The sequence below is a fragment of the Dermacentor variabilis genome, chromosome 2 (assembly GCF_050947875.1).
Source record: "Dermacentor variabilis isolate Ectoservices chromosome 2, ASM5094787v1, whole genome shotgun sequence".
Taxonomy (NCBI): Eukaryota; Metazoa; Arthropoda; class Arachnida; order Ixodida; family Ixodidae; genus Dermacentor; species Dermacentor variabilis.
In genome coordinates this window covers 92548758-92569750 of record NC_134569.1, presented here as the reverse complement: position 1 = coordinate 92569750, position 20993 = coordinate 92548758, and the positions used below count along the sequence as shown (strand labels likewise).

Sequence of the window (20993 nt, the reverse complement as noted above, 5' to 3'; positions counted from 1 at the left end):
ACCTCGCACTTTCCTGTGTGGCTGGAGCTCTTTGGGAACCTTATTTTTGGATCAACCCTCTTACTAAACAGTTACTATGATCACAAGGTTACGGGTTTAATTCCCGTCCAAGTGATCATCGCTGCAAATGCATGACATGACTGTTGCAGCCAGCCTAGCATGTAAAATAACTTTTATAAAACCTTTTGACTGTACTTTTGTGATTAAAGCCTGAAAGTGGCATGTTATCGTGGCTATCCTAGGCAAAAACTTGTTTTGCCGTCATCTTGTAACAAAAGTAGTGATGATGCTGGCTCTGATGGCAGGCAGTTGCTAATGATACGAACATGGTTTTGCACCTGATTGCAACGTGCAGGCAATTTTTTTACCAAATTCCTTGGAGAAATGTGCACATTAGAATCTGGTAAATACTAGAAATTCTCTGTGAGCTGTTCTTACTCTGAAATCAAGGCAGGTTGAAGATACATATTTTTGCCAGCGGATACATGTCTTTGACACGTTCACTATTCCCTGGCACCGTTAAGACAGATGCTCCGGACGTTGGGGTAACAATTGGAGTCACCAATGGGGTCAAAATAACGGAAGGCTTCGGTTCATAGAAATGTGTGGGCACTGGCCAGGACCTTCGGTCAGTATTGCAAGTATCAAAAAATTGAATTAATCGCAAATGAGCGAAAGCATTACCCTGTTAATGTCTGACGCTGTTTCTTTACCTTCATTGTACTGCTTGAACAAAACGTTCAACGCTTCTTGGTTGAGGATTCACTTACAGGCTGTGGTTCAGATAGTCGATGTGCTCTCAAGTTGGCATAAGGCTGCTTTTCAAGAGGTTGCTGGCTTTATGTAAGAAATGTCGGACATTTTTGTTTGAGGACCCTTTTAGGGCTTTCATAGGCATATGGTGGCCCATATTTTCCTTCCGGGCAGTTCCATTCAAGGGTTGCCCCTTGACCTGATGAGAGCTTTTTCTTGCGCATTTCTTGTTATGGATGTAGCATGGTGAGATACTCTCTTTTTTTGCACAGCTGGTCATAAATAGTACAAGAATATAGTGTTACTTTTTCCCTTCACCCACAAATTTCACCCACAAATAGCCTTGTTAAATGCAGCCTTGGTTGCATTAGATGTTCTGCTTTACTCTATTTGAAAATTTATCTGTACAGGACCACAAGGGAAATCAGCTGTACTTGGGCATCAATTATGCGGGCATCCTTACATTTCAAGGCAGTCGCAAAACCCATCACTTCAAGTGGTAAGCAAGGGGGGGGAAATGCTTATTAGAGAGACCATAGAAAAGGCAAAAAGCCATGTTAGAAATAGCGAACTGTGACTATACATTCCTAAATGCTTATTCTTGTCCTGTGTTATTCAGTTAACTTTGTCAGTTACAGTGTTTGTTTTTGTGCAGTAATGATGCATACTAGTGAATCAACAGCATTACTTAGCACTCTCTGTCCCCATAGTCTGCTCAGATATTCATCCTAAATATCTACTAAAATATGCATTGGCATTCCAACTACTACTGTTTTTGAAAAACTGTTTACTGGAATGTCACTGTGTTTTCTAGCATATCTTTAATAAGGATCTCTCAAAAGTGAAGCTAGTCTTATGATTTCTAATAAGCAAGCATGACTTCAATACTGTACTGCTTCACTTTTGCACTGGCAACACGTGGCCTAAATGGTATAATTAAAATGTTAATTTGCACATTTTAGGTGATTAGCCATATTAGTGAAAATTTTCTTGCCGATAATGTCTGCCCAGCCACATAGCCTAGCTGCAAAAATGGCAAGGGCATAAATATGACAGACTTAAAAAAAAAAAAAAGAGCGAGAGAGCGTTCAGCATTAGAAAAATCAGCCAGCATGTGTGGCTCAGTGTGTCCTCATAGATGCAACTTTGAACTGCCTTATGTCACTCAAGAATAGAAAACTGTAGAGTGAAATGTTTCTGCGAATCTGTTCATTTTAATCACAACATGGTGACTTGAGGAAAAAGAAGGAATAATTATTGTACAGATCTTGCAATGCACCATTTAGTTACCTTTCAACAAGTCACTGTCAACACAAAGGTTTCCCAGTTTGTCATACATCGCTGGTGCTTCTTAAGAATGTAAGATATTGCATTAATTATATAGCGTGCATGTTACCATACTTCTTCCATTTTGTTTGGTGTTTGGCACTTTTGTGTGCATTATAGGCTTCTCTAAACACAGTTTACAGGATGTTGAGCACATGAAGATGTCATTCTTTTTTGGTACCACATTATGTGCAGTCTGACATCAGGAATTGTGCAGTAATCATCGGTTACCTTTTTAAATAACTAAGATTCACAAATTTGTAATTAATTGCATTAGGTGCATTCTGAAATGGCAAGATTTGAGTTGGTCAGTGTTCGTGTATCAGCTGTCCAGAGACTACCACCAGTTCAGAGGTATTAGTCCTAAAATCTGATAGAAAAGTGTGCTCTGCACATTTGCATCTCGCACTGTGTAAAGAAAGGCTTTTTTGGTAGGGGTGTGCAAATATTAAAATTCTTGAATACGAATAAAATACGAATGAGCCACAAAACTGTCTTCGAATGTCAAATGTGTGTAGTATTAAAAAGTTGCAAAACAAGAGGTAACAATAGCTTTTATTACCTTTTCAAGATAAATTAATGAAACTGCATTTTACTAGGCTGCAGCAGGTTAAAGAGACACTCGTTACAGGTAATGCACTCATTATAAATTATCATGCAAAAATTTTGACTGTTCTACATGTTCAGAAAGTAAGCGCCCTATATGTGCCGTGACAATACTTTTGCCGATAGAAAACACCCTTTTCCTTGCAACTGAGGTGGCAGGGATGGCCAAATACTCCTGAGTGAGTGTGCTTAAATGTAGGTACTTGACGCAACCAATGAACTGCCACCACTCGCAAAAATCCTTGCCTCTGTCCAGAAGAGGCTTTTTTACATAGTCTGTAACTTCCCTCTCAGGGACAGATGCCAACTGTACTCTTCCATCAACAAAGGTTGCTGTTTTATGTGAGTTTAAAGAGTTGTGGTTGTTTCCATCGGTGTTTCGTGCAGACATTCGCACAACTTGCACCGAGCTGTCGACGACGAGAGTATTGTGTTAGTACTGCCAAACAATACTTTTTCCTACTTTCTTTTCCTGCCCGCTTGGTGGTTCATTATCTGCAGTTGATGCCATTCTCGGCGAACACCTAGCGAGGACTGTATCAGTGCTGAGATAGTTGCAACTAGCGCAGCACCACAGTTAGCGTAGTTTGCATTTGCATCACAAAGCAGCAGTATGTATTGAAGAGCTGACGACCATCTTAGGTACACGGGAAATGGCGGGAGTTGTCGATGGCAATGCAGTGTTCTGCTTGCACATATATATTTCTCTTTTGAATTTGCAACATTTAAAAAAGTTTAGGTAACATTCTTGAGATACTTATTTTATTGTATCTATTCATAGAATGCAAAAGTATATCATATATTGTTATAAAAAAGTCATAGAATAAAGCTTGGTGAAAAAGAAACTGAAATTACTCTCGTCTCGCAGGCATATGGCAGATAGACTGAAATGGAGCAGACAGATAATATGCGAATGATGTGAATTTCTCAGTGAAGAAACATTCATGCGCATTTCACAGTGAATAAACATATTCTTAGGAGGACGTGTGGCAAGCAAATGATTCGTTACTTGCTCAAATATGCACAGTCTGGCCAAATATTTTTGCCGTTTCTGCTGATATTCAGCCGTGACCGAATATATGGGAACTTCCAAATGTGCATTTCTCGAATCACATGCGCTTTAAGAAAGGAAAATATTCTATTCGTATTCCTAATTTCGAATATTTGCACACCCCTACTTTTTGGGAAAGTATCAACCCTTTCTTTACTGCTGATGAGTATCGTCGTCACAGCCATTCATACCAATATAACTGATGACAAGTAGTCCAGTTGTTATGAGGAAATGTACCTAGTAGTATAAACCAATGATGAGTGCATCCGTAGCTTGCAGGGGTGGTCCAACTGTGCCATTTATGCCATTTTGCTACAATTCGACTTGCCTGCTCCTGGCTGCACCCACTCAAGTGCCATTTGTGCCAACTATGCAAAAGTGCGGTATTTTTGTCTTTTCACGGCAATGCAATGTTTTCAGTAAGGTTATGCAACTACAGCCAACAACCTATTTTCCGGATGCCTGATTTTTCGGACAGGTCTACTAATTCGGATGCCCTTACGGCACCACTACGGTACCCCATAGAGTCAATCAATGTATAAGAACGTCTGAAATTTAGGACGCAGAAACCCTCCATCGTCCAATTTTTCGGACTTCTTGCCATGACCGCAGGTCTGAAACAGCATTGATTGAAGCCAACACTGCCACCATGTTGATTATCTCGCCTCCTTGAGCAGGCGCTGTCACACATGGAGGACAGAAGAAGATAGAAGGGAGCATACCACAATGCGATTGAAGCCAAACCTGGTGGCCCAACATGTGATCTCACGTCAAAGTGTGCAGTTGTTTTTAGTGTTACTGCTCTGCAGGCAGATCCACGGCAGGGCAGCCAAACAAACATGCACCGAATAAACCAAACATCTCGGCAAATATTGATTCTTGCTCTGTGATCTCAACGCAAGAGGCCACATGTTGGGCCACCACTGTGGCTTCGCGGAGTGGTCACTTACCAAGGCAGGCTGCATGACGTAATGCTCCCTCCTATATTTTTTCTTCCTCCATGCTCTTGCACGCAGAACTGCTGGCAGCCGTAGCCACCACTGCTTCAACGCTAGGCCTGAGCAAGCTTCTTGCTGTTCGGTGCCATGTTTTTCAATAAAACAATTCACCGCTGTTAGAAATGGCGCTGACTCCGCCTTTGTGATTCTCGCCAATGGCTTCGAAGCTCAGATTTTGGATTGTAAAACTTTATTTGTCCAACAGATGTAGGGAAGGCTTTAAGCCTTCCCACCTCAGAAAACACAACGCGTTGCATAATGCCAATTTCCAAAAGTCAGCTTGGCCTCAATATAGTAGTGTTACGTGGCAAAGCATATGCGAAATACAGTAAAACCTCGTTAAACCGTACCCGCTTAAACAGTAGTTTAATTTTTAAGGTAATAAAGTAGAATCCCACACTCAGCAGCCATTGAAGATAATGTGTTTTGTATCTGCGTAAACCGTACCAGCTTATCGCATACATATCAGTTAACGGGTAGTGTTTCCACTTTTCATCGCAAAAGCACGGCGGTGCGTTGTCTCTATCGCGTCACATGGCAGAACAACAAGCCTCAGAGATTGGAACCATGGATCAGAACAAGGGCCTCCATGCGCCCTGTGTGTTTGCACGTGAAGTTACATCGACATGAACATCATTTCGGCCCCATGTCAGAGAGCGTTATGGTGTTGTGCGAACAAGGAGTCGCATCGTTCACATCGTGCTAAAGCTCGGATAAAAAAGACGCCGGGTGCTCAGCATAGAAGAAAAATTAGACATTGTTCGTGCTGTCGAACCTGACATGAAGAAGTTGGCACTGGCACGCAACAGGAATCTACTGTTGACTATGGTGTGTGGCATTTGAATGCGAAGCAGTTCCTCGGCAACGCTGCTGCGACCATGAAGAGATGTCAGCTACGAGGTTCGACTATTCGTCATCGTTGCCTTTGCTGTTGCCAAAGTGTCGCCTAGCTACAGTGATGAGGATGACACTGAAAGCGACATCACGGGCGATTCAAGCCCGACAGTGGCAGAAGCTGTGCGTTACGTCAGCCTCATGAATGCTATCGTTGTGACGAGAACAGCACCCCGCAATGAAAAAGTCGCCCCGCGACATCTGCAGCGCTACCACGCCCATGCACAGAGGGTATGCAATGCCAACAAGGAATCTGCCATGCGAGTGCTTGCCGAGAACAGAGGGCTGGCTGAAAAGCTGGCTCACAGCTTCAGTAAGTTTGAGGCGACGGTCGTCGCTGTTAGGCCGCCACGGCATCAAACGAAAATAACACTTTTGTGGTGCGAAGTGAATAAATACTGCATGTTTTTTCCCCTTTCATCGCATTCTCTCCGAGTTCTGTTTTTGTCTAGTAAGTGTACGATCTCATGCTATTTTGGTTAAACAATACTACCGTTTAGTACAAACTTTTTGCGAGCTCCGGCCAACTACGGTTTAATGAGGTTTCACTGTAATACGGTGAAGCACCCCAAGTGTGGGAAGAGGCAATTGTCATGGGACACAACATGTATTGCTTAATTATACACGCGTGCGCCCACCGTTTCCTGTCACAGTGCGAGCACCGATATGCCTAATAATTGTACTGGCGGGCCTTAAGAGCTATTTCGCATGTTCCTGTGGCAATTGGAGCCCTTGGGGGCACTAAAGGGTCGTGATTGGAAAGGTCAGTCGGGTATAGGCGACAAAAGGTACGGTTTTATGCCGAATCAACTCATATCTATTCGTAGAATCCACACGACACACAAGAAGCCGATAAACCGCCTCGCAACGAAAGAGTGTACGGGATGGTACAAATGCTGTTTTTGACTGCCATCACCACCTTTGCAAAACACCGTACAGAGGCATCTCATTATGGTGCCATTCATAGACATACAGTCTCTTGTCGAGCTTCTAGCATCGTTATTGAGTGTAATACACATTTTATCTTGTGCGGTAAAGCATCCCTAAAAAATCCCTGATGGGATTGACAGTATCGTGAAATAAATCAAAGAAAAAAATATCGGAGCACATTTGTTGTCTGGAATGCACATAAGATATTTCCCATCACTTTTGGTCTTGTCTTGTCTTGTGCCTGCTGGCACAAATTGTTCTAGCTCATTTGCGATTTTATGTTTGTCTTGCACCCAGGCGCATATCTTTGTTCTTGTTAGGGTACAAAATTTTATTTAATTGCTTACAAAATTAAGCTCCTTGCCTACCCAAATAAAATCTTCGCAACATATCGCGCATGGTATGCTGCCCATGGGTAGACAAGCTTAATTGGTCACTGTTGGCTTTGTGTCTTGCTTCATTCTTGCTCAGCACTTACTGATTGCACAGTAATAACAGGTTTCACCAAATGGCTACAGATTACTGCTGTACTACTGCAAGTGTTCAAAAAAGACAAATTTCTCTGCTTCTGCGACACTGCTCCAAAATGGTGTGGCTGCTCCTAAACTGCTCCAGAACGTCATTTTTCCTGCTCCAAAAATGGCTCCCAATCCTAAACTGGCTGGACCAAAACTGAGCTTGCATCTAGTTACAATTTTCAGCACTAGATGGCAGCACTTGTCAGTGCTCATGACAGTTTCTGTACCTCTGTCTCTTTTTTTATGGGCTGCTCGAACGCATGCATTGAAAACGTGGATGCCTGTGCACCGCATTTCTTGGATGTTTCTGTGAAAGTTTGTACAATTTTCGTCATTTCCTGCAGTACGTAAAGTGTTAAGTGGAACATAAGTGATTGTTTCTACAAGTTGGTGAGCAAGTATTTGAAAAGTTGTACTAGGCTCAGGATAGGCAGCTAAGTAGATGTGCCTCGAGCACTGACTAGCTTCTCTCCTACATTTACAGCTTGGTTCCTGAAGTGATTAATCATATGTTAATTAGGTAATCCTTTGTTAAATAAATCCTTATTTTGTGAATATCGCACAATTTCTTATGTATGCCGACATGAGTGGTGTGTCACGAAAGTTTGTTCTTTCCCTCTACAGAACTGTTAGAACTGATCAATCCTTGCTGAAACATTTAGCATAATGTTTGGCACGATGATAGAAAATAATGTTGCATTGTCAGGCTTCTCTATTGACCATTCCATTCTCCTATTTATTCCACCTTTCTCTTTAGGCCTGACATTCAGAGAATCAACTACGAAGGAAAGATGTTCATCATTCACCTAATGTTCCCCGAGGTAAATTCGGTCCCATTGCACTGCCGTATAGTCCTGCCTAATGTCTGTTCATGTGTTTTCGTTCTGCTTCCAGGATGTCAAAGCAAAGGTGAGCTTATTCATATGTTGCTAGTGTGTGATGTGACTTGTGATGGTTGTGATCTGTTAGACATTGTTTTCTCCTTTGTTTCTTCCCCTACTTAACCTGTGATGTTTGCTTCGTCTGATTATTGTTGTAGAGATCACTTGCAGCTCCGAACTAAAAATTTTTTACATTTTGCATGTGCTTTCCACATATCTGCTTGCTCACTTCCCTGTGAGAAACTGCTAAAAAAAGTACACAAGAAGAATAAACATGTGCACCATGACAAATTACAGGCAAGCACCCAGCATCTATGCCAGTGAAAACTAGTTAGCAGATGCTAAACAACATTGCCGAATCTAAATATTACTGGTGAATTAAAGATGTAATTGCCGTGTGCTGCAATAAACGTTTCATTGACAATGTACATAGCATCTACCCTTTGCCCCATTGCCTTTTATTTTTCTCATCACTCGCTCATGCCAACTTACTCAACTGACCGTTGTGTTATGGTTCTCACAATGCATGTGTACAACAATATGACCATCTCTGCGCCAGTGATAAAACTAAACTTATTAGCCCATAACCTGCCTCTAACATTTGGGACAGTTCACATAGCTGAAAGGAAAAAGGAATCCTTCAAAACCTTGCCTTCAAACTCTTGCCAACTGTATAGTGGGCACCAAGGCCTCATGAGGCAACAGCCTTTTGCTTCGGTGTGTCCTTTCATTCTGTGGGGAAGAAAAAAATTCAAACTTCAACAGAATAGAATAGAATTTATTGACAGGAAAGACATAGAGGTCGACCTGAGCTAGTGTGCTCTAGTCTGCTACTCTGCTCTGGGGAAGAGGGAAGAGGAGTGAAAGTACTGGGATGGGTGCTGATGATAACAGAAGTGGTCAGTTGCCTTGCTAGAGCTGCTCGTCAAGCTTGGTGTCCTGCAGAAACTTCAACACTTTAGTTGCATGCATTGAAGTTTCAGTGTCAGGCCATGGGCCGAGGATAGCTTCCTCCGACAGTGGTTGCCTGCCACTGCTAGCTAGGAAACTTTCCAACATCCTTCGCTCCGGCATATGCGGTATGCTGGGTAACCAAACTTCAAAAATGAAGTTTTCTAGTATGCTAACCACACATATGCTTACCTTAAAGCTATACTGCTTGGCTTCCTTGTATTTTCTACTGGTGTAATCGGAGGAGAAGGGATGGAGGGGGTGAGCAACATTTGTTTCTTTGCTTTTTGCTCCGGCTTGTTAGGTGCAGAGCTGAAACAACACTCTGTACCCAAAAAAGAATAAGCAGCAAAGAATGCTTCTCATCTCATCTCGACGTCTTAGCTCTGTGCTGCAAAGCTGACGATGCTATGTCCGAAGCCGATAAAGTGTCACATATTCTAAAAGGCATCGTCGACGACGCTTTCAATTTGCTTGTTTTCGGCAACGTCTCGACTATCGATGCCATCATCAAAGAATGCCGTCGCCTTGAACAAGCTAAGAGCCGCCGTATCACACACCACATCACGCGGCTACCCAATACTGCTGCTACGTCAACATGTGAGGGTCGACCACGTCAGACCACCACCTGTGATGACGTCACCCGTATTGTTCGCCGCAAACTCAAGGCCACCTGTTCGCCAGCTTTCTCCACGACGCCTCCCGATCCGGCAGCAACCACCATTACGATGATCCAGGCCGTCATCCGACAGGAATTTGAGAACATGGGTCTGAACTCCGTGTGTTCCACGTCTCAACCCAGCGTTCCCCAGTTCTCTAGCGGCCCTCCTCGTCCTCGGCAGTCCTTTTCCGCCACATCTCGCCGCAACCCGTCCGACTGGCATACCCCTGATGACCGGCCGATCTGCTTCCATTGCTGTCGCATCGGCCACGTCGCTCGTCACTGCCGCAACCGATGGCCACCACCTCCTCGGACATACACCGCCGCTTATTCCCGCACCTTTGGACCTTCCGTTCCCTGTACCACCTGCCATGAATCCACTGCCACTGATGCTCCTGCTCCAAACCTTCGGTACAGCCGCTCGCCCTCACCTCGACGCCATCAGTCTCGTTCGCCCCAACCCTGTCGCTTCTCTTCGCCGCCTATCGCCTCCCGGATCCAGCCGGAAAACTAGGCACTGCAGCTTCTGGGGGTGAAGCTGCGTTGTCGACCATGCCCTCAAATCCTCTGCTCACGTTACCCACGAACCGAAACCTTCTTGACGTTGACGGCTATCCTGTCACGGTGCTCATCGATACAGGAGCACATCTTTCAAGTATGAGTGCTGCCTTCCAACGACGACTGAACAAGCTCCTCACCACAGCGTCGGCACGCGTCGTCCGCGTTGCGGATGGCGGTACTATGCCTATCATCGGCATGTGTACGGCACGCGTCAGCATCGCCGGCCGCCACACTCCTGTCCTCTTCACCGTAATTGCTCATTGCCCCCACGACCTCATTCTCGGCCTCGATTTTCTCTCTGCACATTCTGCTCTTATTGACTGCTTTTCCAGCACCCTTCGCCTTGAGTTGCCAATGCTCGCAGAACCTTCTGACGCACCCCACTGCCGCTTACGTCCTACTGGCTTTCTTTGCCTGTAGCCAAAGTCAATAGCCTACATTGAACTGTTGTCTTTCCCACCAGTTCCTGATAGCGAGTACCTCATCACTCCTCTGCCCGACATTCCAATAAGGTATGACGTTACAGTGCCTCACAGTATACTTAAGATTACTGGGAACTGCACTCGCATGCCTGTCTGTAACTTTGGATTGGCAAAGCAAATTCTACCGCAACGTATTTGCCTTGCCACCGTTGATTGTCTCGGCGACCAATACGTGGCAGCGTTATCGACCGATGGCTCTCGTGAGCTTAGCAGGCCCCTCGCGCCAGCCTCGGGTGCCGATCCCAATATAAAGAAAATGGTTGCGACGGACCTGTCCTCGGCACTGGCTGAAGAGCTTTGCCAAGTATTATCATCCTACCGAGATATTTTCGACATCGACGATCGCCCTTTAGGCCAGACGCTCGCGGTCAAGCATCGGATTCTTACTGGCGATGCTACGCCTATCCACCGACGACCGTATCGAGTTTCTGCGTCGGAACGCCAAGTAATTCAAAATGAAGTCAACAAAATGCTTGATAAAAACATCATTGAGCCTTCTTCGAGTCCCTGGGCGTCACCTGTGGTGTTGGTTAAGAAGAAGGACTGCACCTGGCGGTTCTGTGTAGACTACCATCATCTGAACAACATTACTAAGAAGGTGTCTACCCGCTCCCACGTATAGACGACGCCCTTGACTGTCTGCACGGTTCCAGCTATTTCTCGTCTATTGATCTTCGTTCATGATACTGGCAGGTTGGTATTGACGATATGGACAGAGAAAAAACCGCGTTCATCACACCTGATGGCCTATACCAATTTAAAGTAATGCCGTTTGGATTATGCAACGCCCCTGCCACCTTCGAGCGTATGATGGACTCCTTGCTCCAAGGTTTCAAATGGTCCACATGCCTCTGCTACCTCGACGACGTCATCGTCTTCTCGCCAACGTTCGACACTCACCTTGAACGTCTCACAACTATACTTGATGTATTTCGAAAGGCGAAGCTGCTACTTAACTTGTCCAAATGTCGTTTTGGCCACCGGCAAATTACTCTTCTGGGCCATCTCGTTGACGCTTCTGGAGTACAGCCTGATCCCTACAAAACTCTCGCTGTCAGAGAGTTTCCGGTTCCGAAGACAGCCGCAGACGTTCGAAGTTTTGTAGGGCTGTGCTCGTACTTTCGTCGTTTTGTTCCAGATTTTTTGACAATTGCTAGACCCCTAACTAATCTTTTGAAGAAAGGCGTACAATTCTCGTGGGGCACTGGAGAGGCCGCCGCCTTCTCTCGTCTCGTCACTCTTCTAGCCTCACCACCCATTCTCACCCGTTTCGACCCTGATGCCCCTACAGAATTGCGTACAGATGCCAGCGATCATGGCGTAGGTGCCGTCTTAGCCCAGCATCAGCGTGGCCAGGATCGCGTTATTGCTTATGCAAGCCGCCTCCTGGCACCATCAAAGCGCAACTATTCCATTATTGAACGAGAATGCCTTGCTGTTGTCTGGGCGGTTGCGAAGTTCCGTCCTTACCTTTACGGTCGCCCTTTTTCCGTAGTCACTGACCATCATGCTCTCTGCTGGCTCTCTTCGCTAAAAGATCCTACAGGCCGGCTTGGTCGATGGGCTTTGAGGCTACAGGAATTTTCATATTCCGTGGTATACAAGTCTGGCCGCCTGCACCAAGACGCTGACAGTTTGTCGCGTTACCCTGTTGACGACTCTGACTCTAATATTGCCAGTGCTTCTTGCGTATTCTCTGTATCACAGCTACTTCATTTCGTCGACGAGCAACGGCGTGACGCCTACATCAGAGCACTCATTGACTGTTTTGACCACTCTCCAGCCGATGCTACTCTATGCCTCTTCGTCCTCCGCAACAGTACTCTGTACCATCGTAACCTTCATCCAGACGGCTCTGAGTTCCTACTTGTAATACCTGAACACCTCCGCTCCACCGTTATAGAAGAGCTCCACGACGCACCAACTGCAGGACATCTCAGCGTATCTTGAACCTATGACCGTGTACGTCGCCGTTCTTTCTAGGCGGGTCTTGCCCGTTCTGTACGACGTTACGTCGCCGCTTGTGAAGTTTGCCAACGACGCAAGAAGCCTTCCCAGCTCCCCGCTGGTTACCTGCAGCCGCTCGACATCCCTGCCGAGCCCTTTCATCGTGTCGGCTTAGACCTTCTCGGCCCATTTCCGAAATCTACATCAGAGAACAAGTCGGTTGCAGTCGTGGTGGACTTCGCGACCCGCTACGCCGTAACCCGTGCTCTTCCTACCAGTTGCGCAACTGATGTTGCGGACTTCCTCCTACATGATATTATTTTGATGCATGGTGCTCCTCGTCAATTGCTAACAGACCGTGGCCGTACGTTTTTGGCGAAAGTCATCGACGTCATCATGCGTGCCTGCTCAGTACGGCATAAATTTACCACCTCCTACCATCCCCAAACGAACGGCCTCACTGAGTGCTTGAACTGCACCCTTACAGACATGCTATCCAAATACGTTTCCGACAACCACCGTGACTGGGACCTGGCTCTACCTTACATTACCTTTGCATACAACTCTTCCCGTCTCGAAACTGCTGGCTTTTCCCCATTTTATCTCTTGTATGGCCGCGAACCAACGCTGCCACTGGACACTGTGCTTCCGTCTGCCACAGCTTCAACTAGCGATTATGCCTGTGATGCAATCGCCCATGCTGACCACGCTCGCCAACTTGCACGCGCTCGTCTACAAGTGTCTCAAGACAAGCAAAAGCAACGCTACGACCTCCGTCACCGTGATGTCCATTTTGTGCCCGGCAGCCTCGTGTTGCTTTGGTCACCTTCGCGTAAAGTTGGCCTATGTGAAAAACTCCTTTCTTGTTACACAGGTCCATATCGCGTGCTCCGCAAAGTGACCGATGTCACCTATGAAATTGTTCTAGCCACGCCCACTACATCCTCCGCTGTGACAACCAGTGACATTGTCCACGTCGCCCGACTCAAGCCCTACAACTCTCCACGCGCCTTGGATATTTAACAGCACTGTGACGGTGCTTTTGCTACCGGGGGAGTAGTATTACGATATCATTGAGCGATGCTCAAGAAACGAGCTGCCGCGAGAACGACGATGAAGTTGGTCGGTGCGCTTAACGCGAGCGAATGTCGGCCTGGCTGCCTGGCTCCAGTGTAAATAGCCTGTAAATAGCCTCTTCTGTCTGTGTCTTTCAACACACAACAGTATTAATTTGTTGTTGTATAATCATCATGCACATAAGTTTAAGAATACCCAGTTGTTAGCAAACTCGTTTTTTAACATCCATACAGCTACCTTTCTTTGAGCCACAAATAGGCTTATCCTGCGACATAGCATGTAATATGTGTACCCCTTCAGCTCACCTCACTGTATTCTCAGTCATTAAACTCTTCCTCTCTCTTTCTCTCTGTGGGTAATGTAAACGGCGTTATTCACGATTCAAATAGTGGCCTCCAAGTATAGGTTGGTCTCCATTTAACTACATAAAGGAGTCGATGCCATGAAAGCTGCTGCCATGAAAGTAGGGATTTGTCGCACAGCATCAAACAGCTGTTACATTTTCTGCAGCATGTAGGCAGAATTGAGACATCCGCAAATGCATTGATGCACCACGCCAACTGCTGCATTCCTCAAAGGAAGTGGTATTTCTAATTGCTATGGGGAACATGACTGCCCTGATGCTGTTGCATACGTATAGCATGCTAAATGATACCAGGCTTGCACTGAGGTAAAAGCAGACTTGGCTGATTAAACCAATGAACTGTAACTGTCCTGATGGCAGCCTAGATGTGTGATCGCCTGCCTTATGAAGTGGCACTTGCACTTAAACTTTGGTTGCTTGAACTGCAGTTTCAAACATCATCCATATTTCTCAGGCATATAAGCATAATAAGGTCTTTTAATGCAATTAGCATTCTTAGGATACTTCATGCACTTTCTAATAGCTGTCTGTCTAGCTACCTATCTATCTATGTAGCTATATATCTGTCTGTGTCTTACCATTTTCCCGCCGTCTTTGGTCACTGGGTAGTCCATGGTATAATGGGTAGACCATCGGGCTGCTGTGCTGAGGAGGGAACAGGGTTCGAAAGCAGCCGTCGGACCAACTTGGGTCACTCGGTGTGCGACACTGGGTGTGTGCTGTTCATCAATGAACCTCTTTCATGCCAATTTGGCTCACTGGGTATGTGCCGTTCTTCAATGACAAAAAAAAAAATATCCTTTAAAATTTATCCGGTGCTAGGCGGAATCAAAACTGCATCATATACATACAGACAATCTCGTCTTGAATATACATTTGCTCATGTGCCATGCATTGACTTGCATGGTCCATGCACGGTCCAGTGGGAAGCACAACACAGGAGCCTGTCTGCTTACACACCTTGTATGTGACAGGTTTTATCAGCGGCAATACGGTGCATTGCTTCATTGCTAATCACATTTACGTAGACTTTCATCATGCGACGGGATCTGCCAGAATTCCCTTAACTGTTTTTTGTACTTCTAAATACAATCACAAACCAAGCGTCAGTACAGCAGTAACTTTCGTGCTATTCTGCTCCCTTCTAGCACTTACGGTTTCATTTTCTTCCTGCTTTCCCTGTACCACTTCTTTTGCTCTTACTTGCTCACAGTTCCTGAAAGAAATGCCCCTTAATAGCCCAGTACTCAGGATGCCTAGCTGTCTGCTAGATTGTACATTTTCAGCTGCTAGCAAAATGAATATGTGACTATAATAACCGCTGTACTTCAGTAACCAAAAATAATGAGATATAACTAACCTTTTATGCAACCTTTTATGTGAAATACTGTCCGCTGTTAGTACCTTCTCTGTTTCAAAGTTTTCAAGTCACATTGTTTTCTATTTGTCATAAGGTAGCCTATGCAAAGGCAGCTCAACTGATATTTTTGTTTCAATAATTTCTTTTCCAGAAGAAGCATTTGATGGGCTTCAAGTGTCCAACCCAGTCTGCCTGCCATCACCTATGGAAGTGTGCCGTCGAACAGTGCTATTTCTACACGTAAGCTGGTCAATCAGAAATTTTATGAACTCTTTCCCTGCAGTGGGGGAAATTAGCCACTTTTTGTAGGTTACACTAATGTTTTTTTTTTTTCCTGAAGAAACTATTGCACTCAAAATTTATGCAATCCACTTTTCAGGCATACATCTTTTATAACGAGGTTTATGTCTTAAAAAGTATAAATTGCCAAAAATGAGATTGTAAATAAAATTGTACAAAGCTTGCAAAGATATGCTTGCACATAAAAAGAACAAAATGCAAAAAATATTAAGTATACAAAATGTTTTGCTATCTGATAGGCACTATCTGCAAAGGAAATTTTTCCTTGAAAACTGCTTACACTACAAGAATTTAACTGGAAGCCCTACAGTTATGTGTGCCATGCAGCAAAGCAGTTCCTCGATGTGAAACAGGAGAATGTTGCAAGTCTTGCAGTAAATTCTCATTTTCTGCTCAATATTACTATCATAACATTTTTTGCAGTTTTGGTATGTCTCCACGCTAACTGGTAGGTTATGAACAGGTTCAGTTGGTGCAGACGCACAAACTAGCAATGAATCCTCAAGTTCTGGGTTGGTGTCTGTCATCATTGCTCTCAGAATCGGTCAGATGAAAAGGCAGCATTCTTTGTCCGAGCCGTTAATACGGTCAACGGCAGACACAGTAGAATTGGGAGATCTGTGATATTTCGGAGTGCGTACGCAGCTTCCAAGAAGGCGCTTTTCACTTTCAATTTTGACGATTGCATGCATGTCTTTGGAGCTCGTTCGCAAATCGCCACAAAGAGGGGAAAAAATGAACTCCATTGGAAACGAAAATTTGGTTTCCCTACTACATGTCAGATGGTGCAGTGTGTCCGTGAGCAGTGAAGAAGATCTTGAAAACAATGTTTTAAACGATTGTTTACAGGCTAACAATACCCAATGGATGCAGTAGGGAAAGAGTTAGCGGCACAAATTCCAGGCATTCTGAGCATCGTTCGGAGCTGTCCAGCCCACACTCCTTTATTTTTACTCCCTCGTCTTTGTTGAAATTCCTTTGTTTATGCCCATTTCAACGACATCAGGAGTGGTCAAGAGACTGCAGAGGAATGTCAAGCTTTATTTGTAAATTATTGTTCTGCAATAATAAAGTAGCGACTATCTCTGAAAGTGGAGGCTTGGTTAGCTGGGAAAGATGCAAAAGCGAGAGACGGGTGGTGATGCTGCTCTGGATTTTCTGCAACAGTTTGCCATGACGTCATAGATTTTGCCAGCATCTACTCGGTTCCAGTTAATTGTTTACTGGTAAAAATAGGCTGCATTGCATTCTAAAGTAGCCAAAGACACAACTGAGAAAGCTTTAAGAATTTTTTGCTGGTGCCGAACTGGTTCAAAGATCAGGAAATACTTTGAAATCTACAATGTCATGCTGACATACTGGTGCTGACTTGGGGCATGGAATTTCTCCCATAGTAACCAGCTTTTTTCCGTACAATGAATGTGAATAGTAGAGTCCTGGAGTAATACCTTAAAAGCCAACTGCAATGGAATTTCATTCTGGCTAGATCTGTTGTAAATTAATAGTATTTGCTAGGGGTGTGCGAATATCGATTAGTAGATTTCATATCGAATCAAGAAAAAAAAGCCAAATATTGAATCGAATATCAGAAAATGTTTAACAAAATTTAATGCTTACAAATTTTGTGCAAGAAAATACATTGCTGCATGTGCTCGGGACTCTCCTAGCATTGCTTAACAAGAATGTAGCAAGCTGTCAGTACCCTCAGTCCGCATCGCCTTAGTATTTCGATCCGTCCTATCGACTCTGACGAACCTTGTACCGACAGAAGCAGCCTTGTTCGACACGGTGTCTTCGAAGTGCGACACTCAGGCACTGTGTGTACGATCTCCTTATCGGGCTGACATCGGGGAGCACTCGCAGTGACAAAGTCTGCTACCGCTCCAGCCATGGCAGCCCATCCGCGGCGCTCCTTTTGCGGCAACAACTTAGTGAAGCGCTTGCTTGAGCAGCATCTTGCATGAAAGGCTCTACGGCACACGTGACATAGGGCACTGCGCAAGTCCTACACCAAATATATTGAATATGAAAAAAAAAATCGAATAGTAGATCTTCGGAACATTACGTTCAATATTTGCACACCCTTAGTATTCATTATTGAAGATATTGTGGCAAAGCTTCAGGGCTGGTAGTTATCTGATTTTCTTTTTAATAGCAGTCTTTAAAAAACACCTTAGCAGATGACACGGGCACATGGTGTCAGTGGATCTGGCAAAAATCCCAGCGCAGTACTTCCAAGACTTTCAGTACACCCCAGGTGCCACCCGATCTCTGAGGCCATACCGTGGAACTGTGCTGGTTCCTGGAATTCTAGGTCGTTCCGTATTATTTCCAGAAAGTGGTAATGGTGGCATTTTCTTCAGTTTCAGCATCAAGAACGTCTACTTTTGCTATCATTTTGTGATACATTCGCTCGAATTTGAATTGCAAAATTTTTGCATGAGCTGGTATTACTACTGGAAACTAGGCTTTTTACACGGGCCAAGATTTCTTTGCATTTGGCATTTAAGTGAGATCTGGATGCTGCCTTTTTAGGTCCTCTTGAAGTTGGGGTGTTTGTCACGAGCTTTTATGTTCGTGTGAAAAGCTGAAAAACACATTTTGTTTCCTTTGCTGAAGCCCTGTTTTGTGGCACGTACATGCAGAATTGTTATCTTTTTCACCACTGTTGCACAGGCTGTGCACCAAATGAAAACGGCAAACTGATGCTTGAAAGATTCTTCAGCTCTTTGCTTTAAAGAACGACCTCCATGTTCACTTGCTCCTTTCGCAGCGTTTGTGTTGTAGCACAAATGCCCAATGCACTGTACTTTGAAAGCATCTGGCCTACTTGAGATCAACCGCCGACTTATAATGTTACTCGTTTCATTTTTCCAGCATACCTTCTTCCAGCGAAGTGCCATCTGTGACCACTGGTGGTGGATTTTTCTCACGAGGTTCCCGTCTTCGGTACAGGTGGGTGTGATTCAGGCTTGCCCTCATTCTGAACATTCCGCGTCGGAGCCTTCAGCGCATACCAGCAGGCTTCACGCTTCTCATGGGGCATGCATGTCTCATGTTATTTTTTATTTTCTTTCTATTCACAGAGCTAGTCCAGCTTTTGGTTGCATAATATTTGGAGCCTAGTTCAATAAAAAGTGTAAGGCTGGTTTGTTGGTGGGAACCCGGTGAAAATGAGCACACACCAATCCGATCTTGTGCACGAGGCCTGATACAGTGAGAGCCAAGTTGTTGTACATTTATAATGATTTAGCGTAAACATGATGGCTCAAAAAGACAAGACATAGCACCAATTTCGCCTTGCCTCATTTCGGCAGTCATTGCGATAGAAAGTGGTTGTGTATGAAAAAGCAGTTCAGTATTGCCGTACTATTTTTTTCTTAATTGTATGAGCCCAGGAGCTTTCCTTTTCTTTATTAAGTACATACTGATTGTGATACGTATTTACAGACCAAATCAAGTAATTGAACGTCTGGTGTACTGAACCTAACGTTATGTTCTTACTGACCACAAGAAAAGTGCACCCATAATATACTGAAAAGAGTTAATTGCTATGAATATCTCAAAATTGGCAGCAAATTTCATGTGTGCAAATTACTTTTTTTTCTCGTAGTTAACAAGCCTAGCCTTTGCAAAAACAGTTGTTACACTGAAGAATGATTTATCAACATTCCTGTTTTGATGAGTCAGTCTGTAACCAATGGTCATATTGTAATATTCAGCAAAGTGATGGTTGTTTTCTGCATGCTTCATAACTGCATAAGATTTCAATTCATAATAGTGATCAGCCCACTTTATAACGACAATAGCACAGTGGCTTAGAAATATAATGCGATTTTATTTTATTTTATTGCCCGTTACCTCATGTTTAACAGAGTGATAATCTAGAAAGTTTTTCTTTCTTTCTTTCCTTCATAGTCTTGCTGTGGCTTATAATAACATTGCGTTACTGTTGTGTGACGGAAGGGTTTATTTTCATCCCAGGAACTCCTTAAACCAGAACTTTTTAACATCACTTTGACTTTATTGCTGAACTGAGCAAAGTGACACAACATTCCAACATGTTCTGCCGGTGCAGCGGCCGCGTGGAGCGGGAAGTAATGGATGACATGAAGAATATTAGGAGAGACCCACCCCAGTTCCAGAGAACACTGACACGGCCACCCTCCTTCCGGCAGAAGACCGCTGCATCAACGACAATGGAAATGCCAAATTCACCATCCCGACTGCTCAATGATGGTTCACCATTGCGGAGCTCTGGTAAGCACTGTTCATTAAAATATTGGCTTATCCCATGCATGTGTGAATCAGTGATAAGTGATGCTTTATTTAATCGTTACTGGAATGTCTGCACTACTTCTTTTTCACTTCTATGTAGCTGAACACTCAGTGCACACTTTGGTCCCATTTTGTTCACTTCTTTCTTCACACCTGGCTGCTTCTGTGGCCGACTCCTTTGTTGCAGACGTCACTTTTTGCCTCTTGTTCTGCTCGTCTATTTAGGTGCATATCCTGTGGTCCAAGTTGTTGTGTACTCGGCAAAACAACCGCCAGCACCCGTAAGGTGGGGGCGTGGGGACAAGAGGCAAAGAAAGCGTCACTTTAACAAAGTGATAGAGTACCATAGCATGCTAAAGCTACAGATAGGAACGATATATTGAACTGATGGCTCCAGGCTTATTTAGAGAAGTGGGTAAAGGGAAGAATTTTATAGGGCTAAGTGTGGCTCACTATAAAAGCCTGTGCCCAGATCCGGTGCTCTACGAGTGTGCTTGTCATGCAATAATATCCTTAGTCATGTGCATTCAAGAGGTTTAGGGGTACGTACTTCACTTGTGCATGCATAATGTTTAACTTGCAATCAGAGTATCATAACTCTCATCACTAGACACACTGGCTTGGAAATTCCTTTTTAAGTCTTAAGAAGTGTTCGCTTGTGTTCAGAAGTGAGCATTTTACGAGATTGGAGGCTTGCAGTACCCTGCTGGTACACTCACAAAATGCTGATCAGCTCGGTGATCACCAAGAACATGAGAGAAGGATGCAAAGCCATGAACCCATTAAAGGCTTATGCAGGGCTGGAAATTAACTTTCAAATCATTGCACGGATATTTATAAAAATTGATAGGTTTATGCATCTTCTTGTTTTAAGTGCATATTCTAAATTTGATTAATACAGATCAATTAGAAAATAAGTTATGCTTGTCTTATGGACCAATCAGGCATGTCACCTTAGCAAAATTATCATTACAGAAATAATGAAGGCACACCGATTGTTATTGTTAGATACAATCTAGGGGGGTTATAGTGCAGGACAAGGCCAGTTACATGTT

At 44.2% G+C, this 20993-nt stretch overlaps 1 protein-coding gene across 2 annotated transcripts in view; it reads left to right on the top strand.

Moving 5' to 3' along the window:
- The window catches only part of Frmd5 (FERM domain containing), a 58993-nt gene that overhangs the window by 30305 nt on the left and 7695 nt on the right, over positions 1 to 20993 (top strand). Inside the window, exons 9-14 of one of the 2 annotated variants that reach the window (XM_075681328.1) lie at positions 1164 to 1252; positions 7834 to 7897; positions 7971 to 7985; positions 15512 to 15600; positions 18538 to 18615; positions 19739 to 19920. In XM_075681328.1, the coding sequence (XP_075537443.1) occupies positions 1164 to 1252; positions 7834 to 7897; positions 7971 to 7985; positions 15512 to 15600; positions 18538 to 18615; positions 19739 to 19920 (517 nt within the window). The remainder of the gene's footprint in view (positions 1 to 1163; positions 1253 to 7833; positions 7898 to 7970; positions 7986 to 15511; positions 15601 to 18537; positions 18616 to 19738; positions 19921 to 20993) is intronic. The other variant, XM_075681329.1, reaches the window with a different exon arrangement.